Here is a 26,340-nt window from a genome sequence, read left to right as displayed (position 1 = left end):
TTGTTTACCATTATCTATTAAGCTAAGAATATACTAGTGAAGTGTTAAAAGTTACAATACACGAAATAAGTAATCCTCCGCGAAAAACGATAGTCACATATAATAACAGATTCAAATAGTTCTCAGCGTTTGTTTGCTTTGTACACGAGCATTTTTCATGATTTTAGTTTGCACTGTCTTTCCTAGAAAGCTCATGACAGTCTGTGTTTTGACATTTAGATAGCATTTTCATCATGAAATAGTGGCATTTTAAGAAATCTTCTTCTTGACTTCTTAGGTGTTTCACCACTGGTAAAATTTTGGGTTAGCTAATTTTACAGTGTGTTTAACTGAAAATAATGTTTTTTGCAAGAGACATGACCAAAACTTTTCTTTTGATTTTTATGCATCACTGACAGTTTTTCTAGTAGTTCTTATCTTTTTCAGACCAGGGCAAGTACATACTTGATGCCTCGCTTCGGTCTCTCCTTGAACGATCCCATGTCCAATCACTGAAAAGAATAGTACTGCAATTGGAAGGCCTTGTGCAAAGAGGTGTTGTGCCTAAATATGAATTAAATTGATTTACTAATAAGGACATTATGGCCAATCTTAAATGTTTTTGGACAATTTGACCTTCAAGGTAAAGGCCATTCAGGGTCAAGGAAAAAAATACAGGCCCGTAGGAAGGTCTTGTGGCTAAGGGATGTTGTGTTCAAATATGAATCAAATCCGTTTACTAATGAGGAAGTTATGGCCAATTTTAAAGTTTTGGGACGGATTGACGGACTGACGGACGGACAGTTCAAAACTAATAGGCCTCCCTTCGGGATATGCACAACGTCTTGCAAAGAAATGCTGCTGTGCAAAAACGTTTTAATTGCTTTGGTAGATTGAAAATTATATTTTCACCATCTTTTGTTTGTTTTGGGTTTTACGTCACATCGACACAGTATAGGTCATATGGCGACGTTCCAGCCTTTACTGGTGGAGGAAGACCTCAGGTGCCCTTCCGTGCATTATTTCAGGGACGAACGGGTACCTTAGTAGAACCACCGACGTTCTGTAAGCTAGCTGGATAGCTTCCTCACATGAAAGAATCCAAAGTCCCTGTCGGGATTCGAACCCAAAGAGGTGAGGGGCAAGTGGTTTGAAGTCAACGACCTTTAACCACTCAGCCACGGACGCCCCCCTTTTTCACCATCTGAATAACATATTAAAACCAGACACGCACTGCGCTTGTCTTGCTCACAACGAGGTTATGGTGGCTCACAACGAGTATTAAAGCAAATAAGGGTATATTTTTTGGGTTTTTTATGAAGATTTTCAGAAATAATTTACGTTTAAAGACTTGGGGGGCATCTTTTTGGTTTTAGAAATCACAAAACGTCCCAAAATCGACCGGTTTTAAAAAAAATTTTTTAAATTTGGTCCGGAGGAATTTTGTCTCCATTTTTTTCCGGCTACCCGAGTGATGCGTCGCAGGGGTTTTTTCCCATAAAATTGTCGAAACGGGCAATATTTTTAAACATGTGATACTGGGAAAAAACCATCGCTAAGCTAACTGCTTTCCGTTTTTTTACATAATGTCTGAAATTTTTAAAAAAATTACAAAAAAATAAAACTTGTTTATGTGTAAACGCCCTTTAAGGGGGTGCCACAAGAGGAACGGAAGTTCCCCTACAACTTTTTAAAGGGGGAGGGACATTTTTCACTCGTTGTAAAGTTAAAGGGGTGTTGTCTTGTTTTAAACTTTAGGGTTTAAAGGTTTTATGTAAATTGCTCCCCTTTGCCTTGCGCCCTGTCCTGTTTTTCTTTGGGGTCCTCCTTGCAACTTTTTCTTGTTGCTGGGTCGTGTGGGGGTTGCATTTATTAAAAGCCGCATTTCCTTGTTGATCTTGTTTATCATATTTGATACCATGAGGACAAGCTCTAATTCTAGGGTTAAAATAGTGTGGCAGTGTGGCAGAAGTTGATTGCAGTTAAAATATAATAAAAGGAGAAAAGGAATAGCCTGTTGTTTGTCCAATCAATAACTTGTATATATGGCACTCTGACAGGCAGATGAAATAGGGGCAGCATTGTCCTATGGTGCATTTCTAGTTAACTAAGAAAATTCAAATTTATAGTGTAATCTGATTGGCTGATTATCTCGTGCGCACAACTAAGTAACTCCTTGCCACGAGATAGTATCGCGTACGCACCACTTAATTATATCGTTTTAACACGGAAAAGGTTTAAATTTTGAAATTTTTTAAAAATTCGCAGATGGTTGTCTAAAACGGCGGGTTTTAATTTAACCTTCAAAGTGAACTTTCGTTGGGGCCCTTTCCCTAATTTTTGGGCCCCCAAGTTTTAATTTCCCAAACATGTGTTCCTAAAAAGGGGAAAACATGGACGGGCCTTTAAAAGACACAGATATGGTTTTTAATGCGGAAAAGTTGTTTTTTTATAAAAAATGGATGCGTTTGAAATGTATATTTTTTTTCACTTACTAGTATTTCTAAAAATTTAAAAATTTTAAAAGAAAAAGTTCAGAAAAAATTGAGGTTTTCCAAATTAAAATTTTATGCACGGGGCTTTCAAAAAAGCTTTTTTGTGTTTTATAATTTTAAAATTTTTCCAAAAATTGAAAAATAGGGAATTTTATTAAATAATGGGTATTTCAAAAAGTCATTTCCCAAATCCATTTACACAAAATGAGACAGGTACGTTATCGTATTCAAACTGGTAAGCCTTTCTGTTCGTTTCTTAAAAAGATTAGTTTTAATTGACATGATGGGACTTGCAAAATCTTATCGAGATTTGTGTACCATTTCTTATAAGGGGTTTGAACCAAAAACTTTGTTAGCAAAATTTTTTCAAAATTTCCAGAACGTTTTTTTTCCAGTTTTTTTCTTGTTGTGCAAAATGATCTAAAAGGTAGGAAAAATGTTACAAGCTTTTCACTTCCCAAATCAGACTTTGATAACTGGCACTAACTAACGATTTATGAATTTAATTTCGGTGTATCATTTGATTATTTTCCTTAACAGGAATTTTAATAATATTATATAATGTTATATTGTAATTTATAATTGTTAAATGGTCCCAGTGAAATGTAAAATTCTACTCATATTATAGTTAAGCTCAACCTCCAACCAATATTTCTACGGTTTGGTAAGCAGCCACTACATTATTGCGATATGTGAAGGTTATAGTTATACATAGTTATAAGAAATTAATTATAGAGCGAACGAACCGACTGACAGTTAGCCCCGCCCATTTAAATCGAGTACATGATGTAAATAGGCGGAGTCCATGAACTCGGCTCATTAAACATATAAATTCAATACAAACAGTTGTGTTAAAGCACTGTTTGGTAAATATTTCGGCAAAATCTAAACAAAATAGAGCGATTTAATTGGCAGACAAATTTTGGCGAACTGTAAATACACGGTAAACTTATATAAATACATATCAAATTAATACAGAAATGTGCTGCAACAAGTATATTTGAAAAATAAAGGACTGTTAAGTTGAGTAAGTAAATTTTTATTAACTTAATCGGTAAATTAAAATATAATTATGCATAAAAGTTATGTACATGCATCCAAAGATTGATTTGGAATAGAATACCATTTAAAGATCCTGTAACACATTTTTTTCATGGTTTTATTTCATAAATATGATGCTCAAATTAAGATTTGTCAATATTGTAAGTTCCAATAAGCATTATTTATAAAGAAATTACAGAATTTAACATTTCATATAAATAAAGGGAGGTAATTAGAAATTTTTTTTCTACAAATTCTTAGTCAAATTTTCAAATAAGAAATGAATGCATATAATTTATTTATATTTATAATATAATGTGCACAAATATTTGCAGTACACATTTTACATATGTTTTGATGTTTGAAAGTTGTTTTATTTGCATAATTATATACATATATAATTTTTTTGCAAGTGTGTGCATACACACATTGTCACAGGTTACTGTTCATTTAGGTTCTCATTGACCGCCGTACAGTGACCTACTTTTGGCTCAAAATTCATATCTTTGGCTAATACTCCGTGGAAATTGCATGGAGGTAAATTATCACCACTTTGTGCTTCAAAATTAACTCTTTAAGGACATGCCTGGTGACATGTCCGGGGTCAGTACTCGACAGCACATGCTGCATATTGTGCCCTTACGGGCGGATGGACCTTCATTAAGCATTAACAACATACATACATACATACATACATACACACAGTAACAATATCAATCACAAAACATACAGGGTCTTTAAAATCCGTTCTTCTAATTCTTTGACATCTTAAGAAAATATATAAATACATCTTGCAGATAAAACAGTAAACATCTTTATAAATCTTATGTTACTATGTTATAATATTTAGTATGCATGTATATTTGTTAAATTATTTGTAACTTAAAATTGTATGAATGATTTGTAATATCTAAAAGGTGTGTTGTCAAACAAATCAAATTATGTTTGTTAGAGGACAAATTATAGTTGACGCAATGGAATAGTTGTTATTGTTTGTTGATGCTGTGTTTTTTTTTTGGTGTGTGTGTTTTTACATGTAGATTTGAAGTTCATGTGTTACCTTCTTTTTTCTTACAAAATTCCGCTTTCATACCTCTTCACAATCCAAGATGGGGTCCATTTTATGCAAAACTGTTATATCAGCTTTAGGAGTGGTTTGATTTAAAGATAAAAAAGTATAACATCATCACAAATCTTTACATCAATTTCTCCACAAAATAGATAAACATAATTTATGTTGACATATAAGTAAAAATTCCTTTTCTTATAGAAAACTATCACAAAACTGTTCAATTATCCCTCGCAATGGCATCTCGTTCTCTGAGTTCTATAACTATGCTCCTATCTATACTTTTTCTTTACTATAATTTTTGAGTGTTCATAGAGTAGAAATTTTTTTAGACTTAAAATCGAGCTTTTTTTTCTTCTTCCGGACCCTCTTTATATAAACAATTCAATATGATCGCACATTAATTGTAATTCTCACCTTTTTCGTCGTTTGTTGTTTTTTCATGACTTATCTCACTTTTTCTAAGTGTAATTATTTAATTAATTCATGTTAGTAACTTGTGTACTTGTACGTGTTGTTACATAATAATTTTCTTTATTTTTACAATTTACAAAGAAATCTGCAGAAGTATGTGTGACCCCTTTTTATCCTGTTTTATGTAATGTTATTGTATCATAATTGTATATGTTTGTGTTATAATTCTTTAAATTTTACTACTATGCACATACAATATTTTTAATACAAACAGTTTAAAATATTAAGATATCATGACATGTGACATAGTTCCAACCAAAATGATTTTCGTTTTTAAAACGAACGACGGCGATATGTTTTTGGAAAATTCACATAAAATGAGACTCTGATCAATTGATAATTAAGCTTTAACATTATGAACACAATCTACGTACTACTGTTCTTGTATGTAATATTTTTTGTATTTGTTTATTTCTTATTATCAGATAAAAATGAAGAATTATAACAACATAAATTATTGTTTATTTTCATTTGTCAAATATTAATCATGCATATTTTATGTACTCTCCGTTGTACGGATATTAACTCTGATTGAATTTGTCATCCAAAGAACATCTAATGGTCTTACTTAAATCAATTTGTTAGGGATGTTATTTTAGCGAAAGTTTGTATCTGATTGATTACGTTATTGGCATATATGTTAACATCTGCATCAATTCAGTTTTCCCGTGCAAACGTATTTATATCTTCACGTAATGCTTCATAGTCAGCATGTTCATGTTCCCAAACAATGCGGTCAAAACACCTTTGTTGCGGTTTACAGAATTTCGAAAAACAAAATATACATTGTTTTTGTTTTAAACAAATATAATGTCGATCAAACTATTTGAATTTTAAGTGTATTGTGTTGGTTTTATCGATTAGTTGTTCAAGATTGAATTGTTGAGTTATGGATGTAATTTTGCGGTTTGACGAATAACAGTTTACATTCAGGTTGAATGTCAGGTATATTGATGTCAATGGCAAGACCAAAGGACAATTAGATTGTTGTACATGGCAGAGTTTGTCGGGCGATAAAAGATACTAAAGAGAATATGTCGATTGTTACAAAGAATCAACTCGATCTAAGTACATTCTTACCTGTTTTATTCTGGATGTGTTCTACGTCTGTAGTGTATATTGTCTTTAATGTACAAAATAACTCCACCATGAGAGTCCTAAGGGGCAATTTTGCGTTCAGGGGAATGATACGAGGAAAGTAATAAGTCTTCTATTGGAACAGAATTTTTGAGCCAAGTTTCGGAGAGTTCTAAAAAAAGGATATCAAGTTAATGTTCGATACTCTGAACATTGAAATGTACAAAAGAGATATGATTTTGAATATGATTAATTTCCGATGGAGTAGAGGTCATGGATAAAATTGAAGAGGTAGCTGAGATTGGACAACGATTCGGATAAATGTCTTAAGATACATGCAAGAGTACTGCCAGCCATGAATAGTGCACCAATACAAATTTGTATGTTTCTATAAACACTAGTGGTGAATGTTATTACTTTTCTTGAAGAAAATGTGACGATCAACACTTTATTTGAGGATAGTCAATAATGCATTGAAAAAAAATGCAAAATGGGTAACTACAGATAACTACCAAAAGGAAAACATGAAAAGTAATTGGAAAATGAAGTGACCTATATCTTTTGTATGATTTCATGAAGGCTTCGCACGTGTTCCGTTTGATATAAGACTTATGAGACAGCGTTTATAGCTAGTAAAAACTTTTGCAAACCCAACAATGAGAGCATATATAAGGGACAGAAACGCATACGTATTCAGAGTGATGAAAAAAAAAAGAAATTTGAATATGAGACTAATAAAAACATAGATTAAGGAAAACAAAAGAACAGGATATATAACAATGTCGTCAAAGGACGTTACGTTTGGATCATTGTTTCTTCGCATTGGTGACCTTTGATACACTTTAAACACCGAAACGGCGAGACAATAGGCCGAAACGACGAGACGATAGGGCTAAGTGATAGGACAATGCGAAAACGCGAAATAAAGATCATGCCCTAACATCGTGTTGTTTCTTAAATCATTGTCTTTTCGTCTCCTCGCTTGGCTGCATCGTCTCGTTATGACATCGCTTTTACGTATTATCGCTTCCGCGCATCAACATTTCGCTTTATTAATCATCATCTCTGTACTGTTTCGTTATGTCCATTATTTCCTCTTTTACTGCACACGCTTTCTTTCACTTGGAGACAATACTCCACTTTTTATGGAATGGCAAGAAATTTTTACATTGAATGTTCCATGATAACCGCTTTATGAACACATCTGCAATGTTTTCTAAATTACAACTTTCACTATTTTCGTGTTTAAATGTTAAATTCTGCTTAAGCCGTTGCTAGGGGTCGTAGACGGTAACTGTACTGTCCATGAACAGGCTCAATCAAACCAAGTCTGCATTATTTTCAATTTTGTTGTTTTGAGCGTCTTTAAAAATTCCTTTTTTAGCTATTTACCGTCCCGCCGTGACATCACTTAAATACCCTGTCGTTTCAGCGTATCTGCGGCTCGAGTATCGTCGCTTCTTTTGGGGTATTGTTTCGTCGTGTCATCGTTTTCTCGAGCTGTCTTGTCGCCTTGGTGTATCGTGTCTTAGTTTCGGCGTGTTGTCTTGCCGCTTTTGTTTTATATCGCAATTCTGTTTCCTCATGAACATGCGTATTCAAACTCATTTGATGCCGCCATGCCTACTCAGTTAATAATTCTGTGTTTTAGTACCATTCGTCGCTTCTGTTTATGGTTTTGTCGCTTCCGTGTATCCCTAAATCGCCCCAGTGTAGTGTTTCTGGGGGGGGGGGGCGTGTTTTTGTTAATTTAAGTCGGTGGCACGACTAAAAGATGGGCCCAACGATACCCTGTAGTTTCTGAACATATCACTTAGTAATACATGTAAAATGTAAGAATAAAATAAAATATCATTTCTTAGAGTAGTTATTTAATTCTCCGTTTGTTAGATAATAAGTGCAATTATGTAAATGTATACGTTTCTTTTCACTTATTTCATAGTAATTAATATTATGAACATTTTCGATTCAGAGCATATAAAAGCATATAAGATTTTATGCACGAGCTTTCAAAAATATTTTTTGTGTTTTATGTTAAATGTTCGATTCATTTCAAGCTTCGTTTCGTCCTACAATGTGACATTCAAACTAGATATGCCAGATGACCACTGAGTTGTTTTTGACACAATGGGACTTGAACTATTTGTCCAAGATTGAACCATTTCTTATAGGTTTGAATCATTAAATTGACAACAAATTAACAAATCATTCCCGTGCATTTTTATTCATATATTTTTTCTTGTGCAAAATGAGACCAACATGAACGTTTTTCACTCAAATCAGGCTGTTAATTGCACTTACTGATGATTTTTGAATTTCATTCTGAGTATTTTTGTTTATTTTACTTTGCAGATTTTTCCATTTAAAAGTGGTTCACTTGATCTTTGTTAGAATTTAAAAGTTTATGATTTTAGACGTTTTGACCTTAGCGGGGCTCCTTTAAAAAGAATATCGATATAAATAAAATGGTTGGTGAAAAGACAGAATAAATTTCTACTCATATTATAGTCAAGCTCAATCAACCCAACCAGTATTTCCACGGTTTGGTAAGCAGGCACTTCATTATTGCGATGCATATATACGATAAACTCACATAAATACATTTCAAATCAATAGAGAAATGTGTTGCAATGAGTATATCTGAAATATAAAGGATACTTTGAGTAAGTAAATTTAATCGGTGAAATTCGAAAATTATTATATAATTATGCATTAAAATAATTTTCAGATTTTTTAGGCTGAAATATATTTTATTTTATATGTTTCAGTTTGGCATAAGGTTGATCAAATGATTGCATTTTGATATTGAACATAAAATAGTAAATAATAGTGTAATAACCTTATTTGATATCACCAACAAATTTACCAATCGAGCGATACTGAATTATTGGATTCTCATTGTCTTTCGTTTGTAATGATGGGTACTAAATGGCGGACGCCTTTATCTGTAGATATCATTATGCTATAATATAAAAGTAACAATATAAAATCAGCATGTCATTGTGATACTAAAAACACCGCACAAACTATGGTAAAATACATGTACTTTTTGTAACAACGGTGCAAAGATTTGGAGTAGAATACCATTTAAAGTCCGTTTCACTAATTTTCTGACATCTTGTTAAAAAGCCTTTCTTGCAGATCAAATAAATATATTTATAACCCTGTCATTGTGTTACTATGTTATAATATTTATTATGCATGTACTTGTATATTTGTTAAAGTATTTCTTAATTGAAAAAGTATGAATGATATGTAATATCTTAAAGGTGCGTTGTCAAAAAAAATAAAATTATGTTTGTTACAGGACCAAATAATTATTGACGCAATGGGGAATAGTTATTATTGTTTGGTGATTTGTGCGTGTGTGCGTGTGTATTTGTGTGTGTTATGTAGATTTTCAGTTAATATATGTTATTTGTTCTTAACGATGGTATATCTTCATGTGTCACCTTTAAATAAAGATAGTAATTATTATCATTGGCATAATTTTTATTATTGTTATTATTATTAAGCTATTTTAATCTAAGTTTTTTTAATACATGTATATTCAATTTGAATGGGAACCATAATGAGATAGGAAACATATCCACACATATAACAGCGAGCATTACGGTAAACTCGAGTACCTTCAAAAGTGATGGTTTTGAAAACATTTGCCGGAAGTACATCAAAATTTTAGGTGACAACTTTGTCTGCTCTTCATTAAAGGTTTATTTTGTTTACTGTCCAGTTATTTTTGGAGCAAACCGGAAATCAGTACCAGCAGGTCACCTCGCTATTATGTTTCGAAGCACGCCCGGATCAGTTTTTTTTGTTTCCTGTCTTATTATGGTTCTCATTCAAGTTTAGATTCGGAACCCCTTGCCACTTACCAACATTTCAAACATTTCAAAGATTCGTAAAAGTATTTTCCAGAAATGCGACTCTGCGTGTTCACGATCATTTCATGAATTGATAAAAAAGTACGTAAGTTTTAACTGATTGAAGTACGTGTGTACGCTGTTCAATTTTGATACATTACAGTTCAAATAATTACCTTAATAAGCAACTAATTAATAAAATACAGAATAATAGAAATAGACGCCAAGTCAATATTTACTTACGGTATGTTCCTGTTTCAGTTTTTCCCTTTCCAGAAATGGAATTATTAATCCCGAAATTTGATATATAGTGAATTTATGCTCTCTGATGGATAGATTCAATTGAGCCACCGTTTTCATATACCGATTCTAATGATTTTAGGCTTTAAATGACATTTATTAACTTCAAATGATGTCTGATGACCTCTCCAATAATTCTGTCTGATATGCAAGAAAAAGCGCTAAGCGACAAGATGAAAACAACACGCTATGCGGCATGACGAAGACAACACACTAAGCGACAAGACGAAGACAAAATGCTATGAAACAAGATGAGGACAACACTCTTTTCTCGGCAAAATAAAGACAACACACTTTCTGACACGACGAAGACAACACACTAAGCGACACTACGAAGATAACACACTACGCGACGCGACGAAGGTAACACACTACACAACACTACGAAGGCAACACACTACATGACCCGAAGAAGACAACATACTTCGCGACACGACGAAGTGAACACGCTGCACGACACGACAAAGACAACACACTATGACTCAGGATGAAGACAACACACTACGCGACACGACGAAGGCAACATGCTACGCAACCGAAAGAAGGCAACATGCTACGCGACACGACGAAGACAGCACACTTATGTTTTATAAGCAAAATATAAATTACTAAAATTAATTTTAAGTTCAAAATAATCACTACATGATTTTTGTTTTATACGTATTATATAGTGTGTTGTGCATTAAAATAACTTAGTATATCATTTTTATGAGAAATTTATCCAAGACTGACCGAATTATTTGTTTTCTTCGACACAATAAGTATACATTACTAAGAATTATTACATTTATTAAATTACTTTTCTAAAAAGTACTACAAATATCTATATAATCGTTTTTATTGTTTTAACATTGTAAGCTTGACAATGTTTTAAATAAAATTTAAATAAAAATTTCTTATATTTTTGTTTTTTACATTTTTAAAAAGTTAATAAGAGTAAAAAAATTTCCCAAACCCAAAAATTTTTCATACTTATATGAAGACAATGATGGTGCCGTTTTCGACCTTCCGGAACAGTGATAGTTTTTGAAACACAAGATAGATATCGTTATGTGGTTAGCAAAACATACGATTTGTATATGCGTGGTAAAATAGAGAAAATAAGAATCCATAAAGAAAGCCAACACTGCAAAATTGAAAATGTTGCAGGCTCGGTTTGATTAAGCCTGTGACACAATGAGACATGTTTAATTCTTTAGAGGTGACATTGATCTAGCATTGAAACTGACGTATGAGTATTATGTTAAACATATTATTCATGTGTACTTATTCAATTTAACAAAATTTCGGGCATCTAACACGAGTAAAAGTAGTAAGAATAACTATCTTGTATCGGCAATGTACCATGACGTCATTAAAGGGCTAGAATTCGAATCTGTTCTTCACATTTTTTGTGAGATGACAAGTAAATTGTATGCATGTAATACACTATCGCAATCCCACAAATACTAAAAGATACTTGGATGATACTTTTTTTTCTATTATATGTTTTCAGATTTTAAACCAGAGAAATAATTGTTTTCAGATTTTAAACCATTTCTATTATATGTTTTCAGATTTTAAACCAGAGAAATAATGTTTCCTGTAAAAAAGCAACCGATCGTCTATATCTCCCGTAGTGATTGTTTCAGCGCATGTCATCGACTGAATAACAATAATCTTTCAGATGAAGATAACCAAATTATATTTGGTAAATGTAATAACCCTAAAGGACCACGGTCACAATTACAAAGTCGAGGTGACTGTTACGTGGTCCTGGTTGACCCTGTGACCGGAATGGTGCTCAATCTTACCGATCTTAAAGCTTACATGGAAGAAGCGTTTATGTCAACACTTGATCATAAAAATTTGGATTTAGACGTGGACTATTTTAAAGATAAAATTAGCACAGCAGAGAATATTGCAGTGTATATTTGGGAGAGAATGGCTGATCAACTTACACCTGGACTTTTATATGAGGTCAAAGTGCATGAAACTGAAAAGAATATTGCTATTTATAGAGGTGAACAGTCAGAATAACGAGTCTCAATTCATGTTCGATGTCACAAAATAACAGGAAACTGTGCAATTGAGCACACGTCGTAGCTGTAAAGAAATCATTTCGCACTTGCTAAAATTATAAAGTTAAGATGGCATCAGTTAGGTCACCTGTCACACCTGTCCCAACTTTCAACCACTTTTATTTATCTATAGATATGCATTGTCGTCATTGTACTTATTTTACTACCAGTGTAAATTTATAATCGTCGAACGCGACATTCTTTAATGTTGTCTGATTAAATACCTTTAGTTGTTACGGAAAAAATATATGTCAAGAATATAAAAACACATATTAGAAAAATAGAAAGTAAAAAAACTATTTCTACATAAGTAATAAATCGTATATTATAAACTTTTTGAAAACATGATCATTTGATTATTTGGATTTTAACAGTTTTTAGACAAGCATTAAATATATTCATCGTAATTTAAATTACATTTTATGAGTTTTCATTTTTTATGATTATAGTATGTAAGTAGTTGTGATGAAATAACTGATCTGTCATGTGACGGTTAATAGTTATCAATGGTTGCGTTATCTCCCTTTTTTGTGTGTTGAACGCAAACAAAAAAGTAGTAGTGTATTAAAGTACGAATGCCTCATAAATTTTTAACTCTCAATATACCAAACTGTCGATTTTCAAGGTGACTGGCTTGTCAGTAAAGAAATATAGAATATGATAAACAAGATCAACAAGGAAAGGTGGCATTCAATGAACGCAACCCCCACACGACCCAGCAACAAAAGGTTTAGCAATTCAATGTTTAAAATGTTTCAATTTAATTACAAAGCAATGAGCATATCGTAATGGTGTTAGAGCAATGTCATCAATCTAAAATATGAATAGATCCTTTGAAATAATATACATTTCATACAGTAATCCACCTTGCCTGAAAAAAACATATAATACATTTTGCAGTTGTGTTGAATAATGAAATAATTGGTTACTATGTATTTATCGTACATAAAATTGTTTGAAATAATCAATTATATCTGTCACTGATCTCTATGAAATTATTCATTATTTGTAACTTTTAAAAACAAAATATAATACTGCAGATCTGAAGTAAAATAAAGTGATTTATTTCTTCTTTTTTACCCTGGCATTGTGTGAAGTAGCTTATCAATTTCAACGAACATAAGTTGTTAAGGTATTAGATGCCTAATGCAGAACCTCCTTTCTGAAGGGTATTCATTTTGAGGATACAATGACTTTTATGTAAACAAGTACTTTTATGGAAAAAAATGAACAAAGTTAAGATAAAATGATTTTTATTCCTGCCTTAAACTTAAAGTCATGTTAAGTTCACCCCTGTCTACAGGATGTATTTACTCGTCCCGCTTTCAACACCATCAGTTTTGGTCAGAGTTAATATGGTTATGGTACAGTGCGCATACCGAACTTTATTTTTATATCAATACAACCTTGGACAACTGCATCTTGGAATCGACGTCTTATAACTGCGACAAGGCAACTGTCTCACAGCTTTGTGCTTATTTGTTTGTGACCTGAAGGCAAACGTGCATTTGCGAGATGCTACGAAATTGAAATGTTTGTAAGAATATAAATGAATACTAATTAATTTACTGTATTTTTCTTTCCATATTTTTTTTCGCGACAAAACGTCAAAATAGCGATAAATGAATGTCTTGTCTAAAAAGCAAAGTTAATGAGCTGATGTACAATTTGTATAACGTTATATTCTAAAAGCTTCTGACAGATCGTTAACACAGGTAATGTATAATCTGTTTTTAAAGACGTAGAAATTTACTTGCTTGTTTTCACATTACATTTATCAAGGCAAATCTGTGGAACGTATTCATATGAATTTCTGTAAACGTATATTGGGAGTTAAAAAGAATACACAGAATGGTTTTATTTATGGGAAGTTGGGAAGATTGCCTCTGTAAAATATGCGATATTATATTATAATACACTTCTGGATCAAGTTGTTACAATCAGATGAAAACAAATATAGTAGAAAAATATATATTTATTTCTTAAACAAGATATCACAGATAATCCTTCCAGAAAAAATCGGTGCTCATTGTTAAGAGATTTATTTTGTATTCTTGATTTTAATGAAGTTTGGCTTTTCCAAAGTATTGGTGATCCTTAATTGACATTACGCCAACGATAGGATCGCTCCGCCCACTAAGTCACGTGGTATCGTCTTTCTAAACCTTAGACAACTTTCGCAATATGGCTGCTCGCTTACGAGATTTACCTTGTGATTTTGGAGAGCATTTTCTCTTATATAAACGCTTCGGCAACGAATTCAGAGCAGAAAGTTTGCAAACGAGAGTTATGTTGCATCTGTAAAGGTTTTCCATGGAAGAGATGGGGTTATTGATGTGAAATCCTCAGTTTTCCGTTCACAAAGAAAATCTGAGAAACCGCATACAATCAACATGGCGGTAGGGAAAAAATCCATCTCTGACGCTCATTGTTCATGTAAAGCAGGGTAATTAAACTTAATTTTTACGAAGTCATTAAAAATGTAAAATACTTTACTATAAATTAAGTTTATTGTCAATGCAATCCACTATTTCTATAATGATTCATTCGATATGTTTTGGATGTTTCCATGATTTTTAGGGAAATTTTTCACAGTTCATGTTTACTGTCGCATACCGGAAATAACATAAAAATCTACCGAGTAGATTATAATTTTGCGCAGAATAAACCTATATTATATAATTAAACGACACACACATTTTCAGTTTTTAACGCCAGGAACATGCTGGTAGCCTTGATGTGAACATTTATATAGCCTATGGGTCATATATCCAAGGAGAGTAAATAAAAAATGTGTCAGTTTATACAGTAGGGATTATGAAAGGTCTTCCTTGCATCGGATCACAGCGTTTTCAATTTTAATAAACAATTAGTTATTAAATGTAAAATACTACTTATTAATAGGTAATGACTCATTATTACTTATGTTTTTATGAATTTCAGTATGTCTGGGGAATGTTCCCATGTTTTAGCAGTTGTTTTAAAACTGACCGACTGGTTAACTGAAGGTTTGATTGACATTCCAAGCCGGCCTGCCTGTACCAGTCAACCTCAACTATGGGATAGGCCACGTGGTGTAAGGATTTGTCCTGAACCACTGTGACTATGTCAAGGTCGGGTATAACGGGTAGAAAGAGACGGCCTCTAGTTCCAACATTTATTGACAATAGGTATGTTTTTAAGGGGGGAAAATGGCATAGTGGTTATGGTGTCTTCCTCACCACCACCCTTGGGGCATGAGTTCAGCTGTTCTAGTGTTACTGTCATGTTTACTCATATGACAGTCAGTCCCCACATTCAACAAATGGTTATATTAAGCAATAAGCTTTATTCATAAATATATGATAAATACTGATAGAAACACAACATGTATAAAATTACATTCATTTAGTATTTATTAAATTTTTGATTATTGACTTTGTGTAATGAATAAATAAGCTACAAATATGTTAATACATACTAATAATTAAGTCCAGTTTCTTAAAATAAACATATTGTATTGAATGTTTCTAAGTTAATTTCTCATTGCTACTATTTTGCATTTATCATTACAGAAAAATACAAGTGCTTGACAGTGACATAGAGCTCCTTCAGTCAATGGATAACACTCCTTTAGGCTATTTGGCTAGCAAACCCTTTGGTACAACAAATACAACTCATGGGTCACAGCACATCAGTAGTACACTATCTCATCAGGTAATTAACAATTTATTGTCCTGGTCTTTAATTAGTAAAGGCATGAATCCTGTTAAAAAACAACAGCAAAACCATATTTGGTTTATAGATGGGTACAGAGTAAGATCCAGTCTATGATCAACAATTTTAAATTTCTTCACTCTTGAAATAGCTCTTTCAACATGAATTCTATGTTTAGCAATTTTTTGAGTAAGTGCAACATCTGATGGGGGCATTTGTTCTGTTGATGAAGCGAAAGGTGGAATTATCAGTTCGAGTCCAAGTTTTTCGATGTCTTCCCTTATCAGAAATCCCTTGTCAACCATAACAGCATCCCCTCTCTGTAGTCTGCCACAATCTAACAACTGTTTTAACATGTCCATTAGTCCACTTCGTGCTGTAATTTCATTATCTGATGTCCCCCCTGTAAATAACATGGAAATAAATGTAAATGAGCCCCTAGGATCGACACCAACAAGCCCCTTTAAGGTAGTACATGACTTATAGTCACTGTAACACTGACTCTGAGAGCGGAGTGAGGAAGGTTTTTCAAGTTTAATTTCTGTTCCATCTAGAATTATCATTGTTGTAGGGAAATCTTCTCGGAATGTTTTCGGCATCATGTCAATTATTGAGGAACGAGATGGCCAAAGTGGAACCGAACCAAACCGATAATACATGTAATTTATCCACTCTCGGAAAATCGCACCAGTATCCTGCGGTGATAGGTTAAATAAATTTCCAAGATGATGAAACTGTAGGTTTAGCCTCAGTTTCATTAGAACAAGAAGCAGCTGGTCTTCAGCCTTCATTTTCAAAGCCTTAGATATAGTTTTTTTTTAATTTAAATGGCAGCTCATTTAATCCCCTTTTTGGCATAAGAAAGTTAAGGATACACAAAAACTGTGTGTACACAAATCCTGTATAGTACTTAAAATTGTTCTTTATTTTGGACTGTTGAACATATCTCACAGAAAACGTCTTTTCTTTAACTTTCCATTTTCCTGCCGTAATATTTCATTCTCACGCGACAACTCCTCATTTCTCAGAATTTTGTCTGCAACTTGATTCTGTAAAGTTGATATCTGTTGTTGCAGAAGGTCAACTTCAGATTTTAACCCATGATTCTCTGCTGCAAGGGTAAGCAGATCAATTGGGGACACACCTGCAATTACATTATATCACAATCTTACATTAAGGTGTATACAAGCACATATAGCATAAAATTTAAAGCAGCACGGCGCCAGATTTGAAAATTTTGGTAATGTATTTAAATGTAAAATATTGTGAGTTGAACAAATAAAGTAATTCACATATTGCAATCAGCACTTACAATCCACAAAAAATAACAAATAGTTGTCAAGATATGCTAAAACACCCATAACTGCGTTAGTAATGCTGTAGACATATGGTGATTAAATACTACAAAATCAGTCATTAAACGCACATAACATGTAAAATATAACTTGGATCTTGAATGTATTTTCTGTCTTAAAACTTAAGTGCATTTTTCTCAATATTGATTGTCTTTAAATATTTTGGCTCATCTTGAGGCATGCAGCTTTAAAACTACAAACATTTAAATTGTTTTGTTATGGTCATATCGAATTTGCATAAATATTGTCAGCTGTTGTATTTTGTTTTCTTTTCATTTAAGCTTCCCCTGATAATGCCAGTAGAAGAGCCCTCAGGAGCAAGCTCTCCCTGTGCCACTGATTGGGAGTTTCCCACCACCCCTGACATTGGAAATTTGGACATTGTAAGAGACTATCAGAGTCATTTTGAGAATGTTAAAGTTTCAAAACAGGAAGCTGTTTATATAGAATTAAATACCAAAGAACAATCAGGAAGTGAACTTTGGAAAAAAGAGAGAAAACAGAGGCTAACAGCCTCTAATTTTGGGAAAATTATGAACAGAAAGAGTGATGTAAATAAAAAGTGTGTCGACAGTATTTTGAATAGTAAACCATTTAAATCTAGTCCAACAGAGTATGGGTTATCAAAAGAGTCAGTAGCTTCAATGCAATATATGAAAATGACAGGAAACCATGTGCATGACTGTGGATTAATGGTGAATCCACTCTTCCCATGTATAGCTGCTACACCAGATGGTAAAGTCTGCTGCAATGGTCAGTCAGGCCTGTTAGAAATAAAGTGTCCTTTCTGGTGTAGAGACTTAAAATTAAGAGAGGCAATGGAAAGAGATGTTTTTGAGAAAAGAGATTTTCACCTACATGAAATAAATGGCAATGTTCAGTTGAAAAAGGGCCATAACTACTGGTGGCAAGTTCAAGGCCAGTTGCTTGTGTCAGGAGCAAAGTGGTGTGACTTTGTGACTTACACAAAGTGTGATTTTTGCGTAATAAGAGTTAAGGCGGACAAGGAGAGTATGGAAGCATTACTTTCAAAACTGTGCTGTGTTTACTGTAAATTTGTACTGTAAGTGAAAACAATTAATTACCTTGATGAAAGTCGGTTTGTACAGAAACATCAGCACAAAATTCATTTGTTGACTGTGAAGAGTTATCTATGTGCTGTTCATTGATATTCTCATTGTTGACACTATAATGAAAAGTGAAATGCAAAAACACTTAGAACTTTGAGAGCAAAATTGAATTTACGTACATGTATACTTCAGATTTTATGCTCAGGAATTTACTTTAAATACTACTGCATTATCAAGATGTTACTATTTTCATTTATGTTTAACAGTTTTACTTCATGTGAATACATCTTTTTTATAATTTATTTGTTTTAAATATGCATTGATGCAAAATAAATACCTGGAAAATATTTCTAAAAGTATATTTCTCTTTTTCCTTGATACTGGAGGTTCTGATTCTGGGCGGCGTTTCGGTGGTCGTCTTACAGGAGTCACCTTGAGTAGTCTTTCCGAAAAACTGGCCTGCACTGGATCTGGGAAACTCTCCGTCGGCTTCCCTTCTGGAAAATGCTGAAATTATGATATTTATTGCATTAAAACTGCAATATAATTTAACCCGCTTTTCTCAAATCAACCTTCTAGTACATAAATCTGGAAACAAAGTGATTCCTTGGAAGGGTTATCACAACAAAATTACATGAAAATTGCAGACCTGTTTTGATAATGAATAAATGCAACATCAAGCCCCCTAGCACCGGCTCGAGCAGTACTCAATTCTCAACATGTTACATCAATGATCCCATGAGATAATCACCAACTAATCACAGTTAGCCGGCCCTTATATTTAAATGATTAACTGTTTACAATGATTGAGGTTCTAACATAAACACAACAAATACAAAAATGTTCATTAAATGTAGAATGATAATCATTAGTGGCCCATATTGTGTAGCAAAATTGATGAAAATACTATTTAATGTATTGGACATAATGTCATAATACATATAGAATCTGTCATAAGTTTATGAAATTCTAGTTTTGTACCTGAATACATGTCATTGCACCTGACAGCGGTTCTCCATTCAGACAGATATGTCAAGGTCAAAGAATTGCTCATGTTTACCGTTTTCCATATATGGATTTGTTTACTAAGAACATGTGCTTTTGATGCTTTCTGATTTGTCAGTTTGTAATGTTTACGTTCTGATGCTATATATAGCCTTGAATTTAACCTACAAATCTACCGTGATAGCATGATATTTTGTAATTTATTTGGTCTGACTATAATCAAAACGAATGGAAAACGCACATAAATGTCAGCAAAACGTTTCTACAATGTCCAGATACAAATATGATAAACGTAAAGTAGTTTAATCAGGCTTTGACGAGTATCGATTTCTTAAAACCAGATTATCATTGTAGACTTGTATAAAATGGGTAAGATATAACTAAATTTTACCTTAGAACATACGTAAAGTTGATAGTTTCCGTCAACTTTTTGGATATTTAACTGATCGTGTGGACGACCGCACGATTTGATCCACCGACGACACTTCTCTAAATTCCTTTTTGGCTTAGGAAATGGAATAAAATAAATTCCATCCTTCAGTCTGTCGGGATATCTGCTGTCCGAATTACATGTACCCAATTGGCAGCGTTTCACCATATTTATTTACCAGAAATCAATATATTTTCTATAGAATTTAATCCGTTGCTAGTTATCCTAGACAAGTAGCTTGTCTAAGTAAAATGGCGGAGGTTGGATGGAACCGAAGCGTTCCGGGAGTGTGAACAGATATCGATCGCTGATTGGCTTATCGGCGAAGGCTTGGTCAGTTTGATTGACAGGTGGCGTAATGTCAATTGTTCTTAATAAATGTTAAGCAAAGACTTAAAGATCAGTTTTTACAAAATTGGTCTGGTAGATTAAATGACTTTAGCAGAACAATCTCTAACAGGTATATATCAAACCATAGATTTCAACCATACTTTAATTTTTTAAGTGTAAGAAAATTGCATGTATGTATGTCTCGCATGCGAGATTGCTCGCAAAGGCTTTTTTATTGAAACAGGTAGGTGAACAAGACATAAAAATACACCTATAAATGAAAGGAAATGTATTTTTTGTGACAAGTTAGAAGATGAATATCATTTTGTTCTGGAATGTACTTTTTACAGTGATTTGAGGATTTAAGGAAACCTTCTATACCAAATTGTTATGTTAATCGCTCAAATATGCAAAAATTTATTGATTTAATGAATTCAGAAAATAAACGAATTGCGAAAAATCTAGCGAAAAGGGTCTAGCTATATGCATACAATTATATTTTGACTATAACAAACACCAAATATAGTACAGGCTATATTCATAGAAATACAACACCAACTTTCAAAACATATACTTACTGAATAGCGAACATCACAGACTATGATGTGCCGGGTAGTCTTTAGCTGCAGTGGTCGCATAGGTAGAATCAGTTACGGCCAGCAGGGTAAGGGTTAAAGATAAATATTAATATAATAAACAGAAATATGGCAAATTCATTGATGTTGCTTCATCAATGTGGAAAAAATAGTTCGCAATTGTTCTGTGATCATCATCATCCATATATTCAAGTACTTACATCTTACGACATGTTTTCTGCATACATGTTTTATAAATACAAAAAGTGTGCTGCCATCAGTATAGAGCCTGGTTAGACTGTACAGAAAAGGAAAACAATTCTGCTCGAGCATGGTAAGGACTGAAATCAGTTAAAAAGAAAATGACATGAAATTCAGGCGTCTACAAAGTACAGCGAGCTTGGTGGACCGTGTTTGAAAATGAATTTTATAACTGCATAACATTTTACATAGATTCTGTATTGAAGTTGTCAGTTAAAAAGAACAAATAATATGATTCTAGTGGACTGTTTGAGCTTTGTTTTTGTCTGCTCAGAATTGTAAACGAGGACAGGAACAAGGATGGGACTTCATATGAGAGATATAATTTACCATATGATAAGAAAGTCAGACAGTCTGCTATCTAAATTGCAAATATTTATCAGGGATATGGACAAGTGGTCATTTTATGTTTGCTCGTGTATAATATTCAGGAGATTTGCACACAATTATAGAATATATATGTAAATGACTTTTGACATCATCGTTAAAAGCTCATTTAAAGGGCACCACTGCCTATCAAAATATACTGTTATGCAATGTGTTACTTTGCATAACTTATAACAGTACTTTGACGCTTATGAAAATATCAGACTATAAAAGAGAAGGTATTACAGGCACTATTTCGTTTCTTATCCACCAATGTATCTCGTCATCAGCTTGATGCTAAGTTCTGCTGTACAAACTGAAATTACATGAATTATTTTTTTATGTTTATATATTACTTCAATTCAGTTGCAATGGCGACGACTGTGTGTTTATCTAGAGAAGGTATTATTCGAATCAATATTTGTGGAACTATTTTTGAATGTCCCTCTAAAACGTTAAAAACATTTAAGGAATCCAGATTAGCAAATCTTCACTTGCAGACGAAAAATTATGATTCGGCAAGAAATGAATATTTCTTTGACAGAAATCCATTAATGTTTAACAGTATCTTGGATGGTTGCAGAAAAGGAACGATTCATTTACCAAAAGATATTTGTGGAGCTTCTTTCAGTGAAGAACTTGACTATTGGGGCGTTTCTCCGAGTCACGTGGCGCCATGTTGCTGGGAGGCACTGTACCGTAACGAAAATGACGTTTCTAAAATCCGTAAGGTAACAAAATATCTTCGATGTGAAGCAGGTCTCGTTGAAGAAGAACGTGATATATCACCATGGAGGAAAAATATATGGCTTTTTCTCGATGAGCCGTCTTCTTCAGTAAATGCAATGGTACGTAATTATCTAAATGTTTTGTTCCTATATTTGACACTTAACAGAGTTTATTTAATCAATAATCAAATGTTTAACAGTTTTTCTGGTTTGTTACAAATATGGGAATTAGACTTTGGAGTTGATAAATATTCATTTCACCCGTTAATATGAAAGAAGTATAATGTTTCGATGGAAATCAAGACAAAGTCCATACTTGTTCTTATTTTTCAGTTTCTCACACCGTGATACTAAACCTCTCCTAAATTACACGTATGTTGATGTTGATTTCAGATTTGGGGAAGCTTTATATCTTTGCTGATTGTTATGTCAACAATCACAGAGGCCTTGGCAACTCTACCAATGTTCACTGTCGACCTAACAAAATCCGAAAAGAGCATTCTCATTGAAATTGGCAAGTTACTTGGCCTCGAAAATAACACCGACTCTGCACTCGGAGCTCTCAAGCCACACCCATATTTACTATACACAGACGCAAGCTGCCATTTTATTTTAACCGTAGATTTCCTTGTAGCATTTCTCGTCTGTCCAAGAAAGAAAACCATGTATATGTTTAGCTATTTCCGATTTATAGTAATACTCGGATATTTGTCATTTTGGATATCGTTCATAATGGAAATTCATCTGGAGTCATTGACAACAGTAACTAGCATACGGACTTACGTGGCTTTTAAATATTTGTCAATACTGCAACTGACGCGTTTGTTTTTTCTCGTGAAACGTATACCAGCATTCAACATAATGGGATACACGTTCCTTTCTTCCTTGCAAGAATTAAAGGTACTTATGTTTATGCTCGGAATACTCATGTTCATATTCGGATTCATTATGTTCATCGCAGAAATGTTTCATAACTCAAAATTCGACAACGTTTTTGTAGCGATGTATTGGGCACTGATTACATTAACAACAGTTGGCTATGGAGATTATTACCCAAGCACCGTTTTTGGTCACATTATTGCGTCGACATGCGCAGTGTGTGGTGTGCTAATTCTTGCACTTCCGATTGGAATAATTGCATCGTCATACTACACGTACTGTAGTTATCAACAATACGCCGATACGCATATCAAAAGATATGGGACGCAATCTATCAAGGAGGATTCGGATTAAACAACTTCAAAGCGGTCAAACTTAAAAGGATGTTTTGAGATTATTACGTATTCTACTGAAATACGATGTCATTTGAATTCAATTAAATTTAATTTGCGAAATTGTAAATCGGTTCATAAATATATTTCAAAACAAAACTTTTCCAACGCAATTTTGTAAGAAAGACTTTGTCGATACAATCACGGTTAAGACGATAACGGCAGTGATTATTAAAGATATTGTTTGTTAGATTTGTATGACTAGTTTAAATGCTTAAATTAAAATTAGAATAAAAAAAGGTGTGAATGCACTGGAAAAATATTGCGTTTCTAGCATGTTTTTTTTCCGCATATAGAAAATACAGTGATGATAAACAAGACTCAAGAGAGTGTTCAAGAACAAAGTTGGGGTGAGGATGCGGTTGGGAATAAATTTATCCTATTGATAACCAAGATAACAAACATTACAATTATTACGATTTGAACCCTTACACTACGTGAGCCGCAAGTGATAAGCCTTTACCACTACTGTAGAACCTGACCAGCTAGTACATCCTTGCAGACTGACCGGTCTCTATACAGTTGCTTACTCTGACTTTTGTTATTATAGTTTCTTATACTTTGAATTGATTGTTCCGGAGTCAAATCATAGAATTTAGCAAGTTTAAAGTTAACAGTTATAGTTGTAAATGATGTTCTATATTTTACATCTCGTACTACTGACATTCTATGAAGACTAATGAAATTTTACAAAAAAAAATATTGATATATATTATTAGTTGACAAAATATGCGCGTTTAAATATTGATCATAATATGTCAATAGCTTATAATATAAATATGTTTTAGCAAATACCGTCATGTTTATCCATGAAGTAAAAGAGTTTTCTTTAAGATGATGAAAAATTAAAAATTAATATAAACGATAAACGTTGATAGCTCACCTGACCTTAACGTGCTCAAGGTAAGAAATTGTGATACGCCTGTGTCCGGTGCGTGTCGTCCGTAGTTAATTTTTTTACTTAAATGATATCTCGTCCTTACGCCCTACACTAATAGTGGTGAAACAAAACAAGAATGATCCTTGTATTGTCCCCTCCAAAAATGCTCAAATTGATTCGGTCGACTGAACAAGATGGACACAAAAACTAAAACTAGAAAAACCTTTAAACAGCTGTCCGGTATATATTGATGAAACTGAACAGGAATGATTCTTAGATGGACCTTTAAAAATATTGCTTAAAAAGGTGTGAAATAACATGTCCTCAACCGACAATAGATGTTGATGAAATTCTACAGAAATGTTCATTTGGCCACCCCTTGTGGCTGAGGGGTTGCTTTTACGGGTTTAGGCATCAGAATTGCAGCCACCGTAAAATTTCAGTGCACGGTTTACTCAGTCATATAATAGAGCTTGGTTAGTTTCAGCTTTAGTGTTTACTGTTACTATTTTAAACATGAAAGAAAAACGCTTTTAGAAAACAATTATCAATTTAATCAGTTAAAAGGATTAAAAACGGAATAAATCATTGTTTGTAGCGTTAAATGTAACGTAAAATGATTTTTCCTTTTACAGACATATTCACCTCAATGTTAATTTTTCGTTTAATTAAAGTCATATTTTGAAACGGATCGTGCGCATAACAATTTATTTTAGACTTGTTCTAATGATTTTAGTCTTTAAATGAGGTTTACTAAACTCAATTTGATACGCAAAAATTAATGCTGCCAGTACTCATTTTTAACACTGTAAATCTTGACGACCTCTCTTAACTATTTACGATGTGTTCTAGTTCTGCTGGAGGTTTCATTGGAGGATTTTGCAACTATGATGCTGCTTGTTGTTTTGCTTGGGTAGATGGAAAATGCGTAGCCTGAGTTCGTGCACGATTCTGATTTATCATTTAGGCAACCTGCTCCCTAACACTTCCACGACGGGTGGAACTTCTTCAACGCGGCATATTAACAGATATGAAATCGAAATATTATGTTATTACATCTACTAGTTCAATCATTGTTATTTATTTGTGGCACATCACCTTAGTAAATTTGGCATAACTTTCCATTATCAAACCATTACGCTGTTGGAAACAAATTAAATACAGCATTATTAAAAATTAAACTGTTTTTTAATTTCATAAACTTGCAATTTTTAAATATAAACAATATGACTTGAAAATACTCAACAAATTGAAAAATCACATGGCTTTTAAAGGGAGAAACTATGATACTTATGAACATCATACAATGTGATTACCTCCATTGTAACATTTTCTTTTATAAAATACAAGACTTCGCCAATTATAACACATATCTAAAATTCTACATGCATAAAAGACTTAAATATTTGTAAATCTGAATATCTGTGTTCTTTAGCAAAGATGTTATTATCCTGATTCTTTTTTAACATTTGAATTTATTTTATATTAAATAGTTAAAACTCGAAATTAATGATGTTACATTAATTTCACTCTAAACGTAAAAACAAAGAATATGTTAGGAATGCAGAAGTTCAATAGTGTTCATGTTTTATTGATAAAATTTGACACAATCATATTTGACAAAAAATGAGAAATTAATACTAGAAGTCGTGTATGTACACCCACTGCTATCTCTTTTTTATAGTGGCGATATTTGTTTTGCAAATTAACTGCGTTAATTTTAGAATGGCTGAATTCAGAAATGATGTCAGTGTTATCAAAATAAGCTATTCAAGTATATTGTATTAAAGCATTCATATTAAGATCAGATCCATTGAATACAGGATACAGGGTATATATATAAGACAACTCCTGTTGTAATGTTGAAAGTTATATAAGTATATAAAGTAAAGTAAAGTAAAGCAAAGCAAAGCAAAGTAAAGCAAAGTAAAGTTAAGCAAAGCAAAGCAAAGTAAAGTAAAGCAAAGTAGAAAAGCAAAGTAATGTAAAGCAATATTAAGTAAAGTTAAGCAAAA

At 33.0% G+C, this 26,340-nt stretch overlaps 4 protein-coding genes across 4 annotated transcripts; 3 read left to right on the top strand and 1 right to left on the bottom strand.

Annotated features, from left to right (window-relative positions):
• Positions 1-11,873: 11,873 nt before the first annotated feature.
• On the top strand, positions 11,874-12,317 carry LOC132718746 (6-pyruvoyl tetrahydrobiopterin synthase-like). Its single transcript, XM_060702471.1, has one exon. The coding sequence runs from the start codon at positions 11,874-11,876 to the stop codon at positions 12,315-12,317; it is 444 nt and encodes a 147-aa protein (XP_060558454.1).
• Positions 12,318-14,610: 2,293 nt separating this feature from the next.
• On the top strand, positions 14,611-18,476 carry LOC132718757 (uncharacterized). Its single transcript, XM_060702482.1, has 3 exons — positions 14,611-15,528; positions 15,913-16,054; positions 17,691-18,476. Exons 1-3 carry the CDS (start codon positions 15,464-15,466, stop codon positions 18,474-18,476), a joined length of 993 nt encoding a protein of 330 aa, XP_060558465.1. The 5' UTR covers positions 14,611-15,463.
• A 10-nt stretch (positions 18,477-18,486) lies between these two features.
• Positions 18,487-20,275, bottom strand: LOC132718758 (uncharacterized). The gene is made up of 3 exons (XM_060702483.1): positions 19,876-20,275; positions 18,817-18,986; positions 18,487-18,595 (listed from the first exon to the last, which is right to left on the bottom strand). Exons 1-3 carry the CDS (start codon positions 20,080-20,082, stop codon positions 18,487-18,489), a joined length of 486 nt encoding a protein of 161 aa, XP_060558466.1. The 5' UTR covers positions 20,083-20,275.
• A 1,542-nt stretch (positions 20,276-21,817) lies between these two features.
• LOC132718755 (potassium voltage-gated channel protein Shaw-like) lies at positions 21,818-22,839 on the top strand (the record flags this gene model as incomplete). Its single annotated transcript, XM_060702481.1, has 2 exons — positions 21,818-22,294; positions 22,568-22,839. Coding segments are annotated over exons 1-2 (749 nt in total), but the record flags the coding sequence as incomplete, so codon positions are not given.
• Positions 22,840-26,340: the final 3,501 nt, after the last annotated feature.

This window comes from Ruditapes philippinarum, unplaced genomic scaffold (assembly GCF_026571515.1).
Source record: "Ruditapes philippinarum isolate M1 unplaced genomic scaffold, ASM2657151v2 ctg3505_1_1_1_1, whole genome shotgun sequence".
Taxonomy (NCBI): domain Eukaryota; kingdom Metazoa; phylum Mollusca; class Bivalvia; order Venerida; family Veneridae; genus Ruditapes; species Ruditapes philippinarum.
This window is presented reverse-complemented; position numbering and strand designations above follow the sequence as displayed.

Excerpts from the sequence above, each read along its gene's own strand:
- LOC132718746 (XM_060702471.1), top strand. The coding sequence starts at position 11,874 with ATGTTTCCTGTAAAAAAGCAACCGATCGTCTATATCTCCCGTAGTGAT.
- LOC132718757 (XM_060702482.1), top strand. The coding sequence starts at position 15,464 with ATGTCAAGGTCGGGTATAACGGGTAGAAAGAGACGGCCTCTAGTTCCA. Across the intron at positions 15,529-15,912 it reads CCAACATTTATTGACAATAG|AAAAATACAAGTGCTTGACA; the intron begins GTATGTTTTTAA and ends TTATCATTACAG. Across the intron at positions 16,055-17,690 it reads GTAGTACACTATCTCATCAG|CTTCCCCTGATAATGCCAGT; the intron begins GTAATTAACAAT and ends TTTTCATTTAAG.
- LOC132718758 (XM_060702483.1), bottom strand. The coding sequence starts at position 20,082 with ATGGTGAAACGCTGCCAATTGGGTACATGTAATTCGGACAGCAGATAT. Across the intron at positions 18,987-19,875 it reads AACTTTACGTATGTTCTAAG|CATTTTCCAGAAGGGAAGCC; the intron begins GTAAAATTTAGT and ends TCATAATTTCAG. Across the intron at positions 18,596-18,816 it reads CTTTTAGAAATATTTTCCAG|TGTCAACAATGAGAATATCA; the intron begins GTATTTATTTTG and ends TTTTCATTATAG.